Source organism: Anneissia japonica, unplaced genomic scaffold, assembly GCF_011630105.1.
Source record: "Anneissia japonica isolate Jap-2015-1 unplaced genomic scaffold, ASM1163010v1 scaffold8047_len19107_cov168, whole genome shotgun sequence".
Lineage (NCBI taxonomy): Eukaryota > Metazoa > Echinodermata > Crinoidea > Comatulida > Comatulidae > Anneissia > Anneissia japonica.
The window spans coordinates 5,094-8,890 of NW_022716989.1; the positions used below are offsets into that span (position 1 = coordinate 5,094).

General features: G+C 34.0%; 1 protein-coding gene across 1 annotated transcript in view; it reads left to right on the forward strand.

Moving 5' to 3' along the window:
- Nucleotides 1–283: 283 nt before the first annotated feature.
- The window catches only part of LOC117110087 (photoreceptor-specific nuclear receptor-like), a 6,698-nt gene continuing 3,184 nt past the window's right edge, over nt 284–3,797 (forward strand). Inside the window, exons 1-2 of the mRNA XM_033252673.1 lie at nt 284–411; nt 3,455–3,688. Of these exons, the coding sequence (XP_033108564.1) occupies nt 408–411; nt 3,455–3,688 (238 nt within the window). The 5' untranslated portion in view covers nt 284–407. The remainder of the gene's footprint in view (nt 412–3,454; nt 3,689–3,797) is intronic.

The following is a 3,797-nucleotide window of genomic DNA, read 5'->3' on the forward strand; positions in this document are numbered from 1 at the left end:
CGGCTCAATGCCCCTGCCTGAGGACCTTCCCGCAAATATCTGTTACACTTAATGTATTGCTTTAAGAAAGGAATGAATACTCGCTAGCCAATACGAAAATACTTATTGGTGATCAGTCAAAATATGTTTCGTTTGAGAATATATCGATTAGCCTAGCATCTGTTTAAACAAAAGCAGTTTACTTCCTGAAAGGATTCTCCGCTCAAATCAAAGAGCAGTGTCCACTGGAAGTGCTGTAAAATCACGTGACGGGCAGTCACTTCAACTCCCTGAATATAAGGTACGGATCATGAAATTACTTCTTTACTTGAATCGAAGACACAGAAAGAAGACTGGAATTTTGTTTTAGCACACAAAGTTATTCGTTAGTTTTGTTCTAAATTTCCAATCTTTATTTTATCCTAAATATGGGTAAGTACCGTAATTAAAGATATTTATTTTTTGTATATAATAGACTTCTCATTCAGCAAACAAAATTCAACGATTTAAAATTATTGAAATATAACCATAGTGACCTCTTCATCTAAAGCAGCTAACTGCCATATCTTATACATTATTATTTATTTTTATTTTAAAATATAGTATATTGTCTTTAGTGAAATCCAGAGGGACTTTAAACATCAACATTTAATAGATCATTAAAAGAATCAAATTGTTTTGATTATAAGTGTTTACCCCATAAATCGTTTGAGTAATAACGTTATGACATCTATGTGTGAAAAGGAACTGAGTGAAATATTTCATTTTTTTCACTTTTAATTGAAAGTTATTAAACTCATTTAAAAAAGTAAACAATTAAACTATGTAATTTTGTTCTTTAATTTTTTAATGCATCTTCATAATACTTAAATTAATCATGAATTTATTTGATTTTTTGTTGCGACTGATTGAACGGTTCTGTTTCGCTTTTACGTGATGGATACCAGTGCTATATAAATTATCATTTATTATCATCATCATCATCATCACCATCATTATCATCATCATCATCATCATTATCATTATTATTATTATTATTATCATCATTAGCATCATTATTACTATTATTAATACCTTACACAGATAGAATTTATTCCTCTATTAATGTGTACATACTCTCATCACGGAGTACAGTATATACTTAATACAGTAATATTCCGGGCGGATTACAAAATATCCTGTATTTTCATAATACGACTATTAAATTTGTTTATGCATTTATTTTATTCTTTGTTGCGATTGATTCAGGGGCGGCCTAGCGGGAGGTCCAGGCGAGGCAAATGACCCCTCGTCAGGGACTCTGGACCTCCCGCTTGGACCCCCTGTCGGGGAATTTCCAGCAAGGTCGTCGGGGAAAAATGAAATCTCGACCGTCGAAAGTACAATAATAATTAGGTATGCCTGCAGACTTAAGCTGTCAAATTTTAGGGATTAAAAACTGTTTAGTGCGTATGTGTACGAGGTGTTGTATAATATCGCGATCTTATGGGCTGCGGTGGTTGTGCCAGATCATCGTTGACAGGGGCTGGTACCTCCGACAGGTGGTTAGTACCCCTGACAGGCGACATCTTACTTTGCGTGGTTTTCTATCGAATTATCCTTTTTAAATAAAGAATACCATAAGAAAGACTTCCGCAACCGGGGGGGGGGGGAAGGGTGTGGCCCTTGTCGGGGAGCTTGGACTGCTTGTCGGGAAGCTGGACCCCTCGTCGTGGAATTCCTGGCGCCGACCCTGGATTGCCATGGACGGTTTTGTGTATCACTTTTGTATTAAACACACGTGGTGGATACCAGATCATAAGCAGCAGCAGCATCACCATCCTCATAATCATCACCATCATCATTATTATTATTATTATTATTCTTATTATTATTATTATTCTTATTATTATTATTATTCTTATTATTCTTATTCTTATTATTATTCTTATTCTTATTCTTATTCTTATTCTTATTCTTATTATTATTATTATTATTATTATTATTATTATTATTATTATTATTATTATTATAGTAACATTCCGGGCGGGTAATTACAAAATATCCTGTACATTTATAAAATAAGTCTTCTTCCTAATAGTGTACACACTCTTGCTAGATACTTTGTTTTAAAAATGAAGATACAAGTGGTAGAATTATAGTTATCTATGGCCTCGAAGAGGAAGCTTCTACCATGACCCCATAAAAACATACCGTAATAATTAGAATAAAGTAGCGCCCATCGACAGCCGACGCCTCTATAAGCTTCACATTTTATTCCAGTCTTTTGATGAAATGCATAATAAAACTAGCTCTCATTCGAGAGGGTTTCACAAACTACGGCTATTATCCAGTGCAGGTTCATTTGAGCACCACTCAACCCGATGAGTGGGACAACCAACAATGAGAGGTTCGAACCTCTACCGTGATCTCGAATGGAAACCACTGTGCCAACTGATAGAAAACCTTTTCTAAATTTGATATCATATTATTATGAGCTTTAAATAAACAGAATGAACAGCTTGTTACCTATTGTTACCTGGTGACTACTTTCTTAAACCTTTGCAGCCGAAAATTTGGCCTATTGTAATATTATCACTCATTGCATTGTATTTTATATAATTTAAAAATACAAAGTTTTTGGTACTGAAGTTTTGTTTAATAAGTATTTAGAACCAAAAATTATTTTCCTTACCAATAACAGATGCAACAATAATAAAACGATTCCAACTGTTTGCAAATACCAATAAATTGTCTAGTAAATTGATTGTATATTTTTAAAGTATAAATCAGAATTCGTATTTAGTGTCTCATAGGATTTGGTGAGTATTAATTTGTCTTTAAAACGCAATTAATTAGATTGAATGTTTGAGATATTTCAGATTACACCACAGAACCCGCACCCAATCCTAAATTAGGCCTAAGAAACATTTCTTAAATTATATTGTATACCTTAACTATTTATGAATATTTGTTTCTTTTTTTAATTTAAATTAAGAACTTATAAATTAGTTGAACTAACTTATTATTATTATAATAATATACGGTAATATGTTAGTGCGATAAAGCGTTTCACGCTCAAACCAGAGCTGCTTCAAGAAAATGCAAGTTACTGAAACATTATTATAGACGGTGGTCTTTGCTTTCATCTGCGTTGTTTTATTTTTGTTTCTTATATCAGGGACCTATGCTTATATTTACTACTGTTAGATGTATTTTGTATTAACCAAAAGTGAAATAATGCTATAGGCCTACAAGTGCTGTAATTTATGCAAGAATTATTACTGTAGGCCTATTGTATGATCAGTTTTGCGACATAACGTCGTACCTTACCACTCCCAATATCTTGCCGCGTCTGTGGTTAAAAGAGTACTTGAAAATTGTACAAAAATATTTCTTTCAGTAGGTCGTAAACTGCCACAACCAGTACCTTGTTGAGTGTACGGTTACAAGTGTATATTATTAACTGTATTGTATGATAATTTCCCTCCAATAGGTCGTACCTTGCCGCACCCAGTATCTTGCCGAGTGTGCGGCGACAAAAGTTTCGGAAAGCATTATGGTGTGTACTGCTGCGACGGCTGTAGTTGCTTCTTTAAGCGAAGCATCAGGAGAAAGATGCAGTATACATGCATTGGTAAAGGCAACTGCATCGTCGATAAGGCTAGACGCAACTGGTGCCCACATTGCCGACTTCGCAAATGCTTCTATGTCAAAATGAATAAATCGGGTATGTATCTTGGAAGTATTGCATTTTAGGCAGTTTGAATGCTAGCCAATAAAAATAATGGACATAGCTCATACCAATACTTATAATTTCACATATATACACACACACC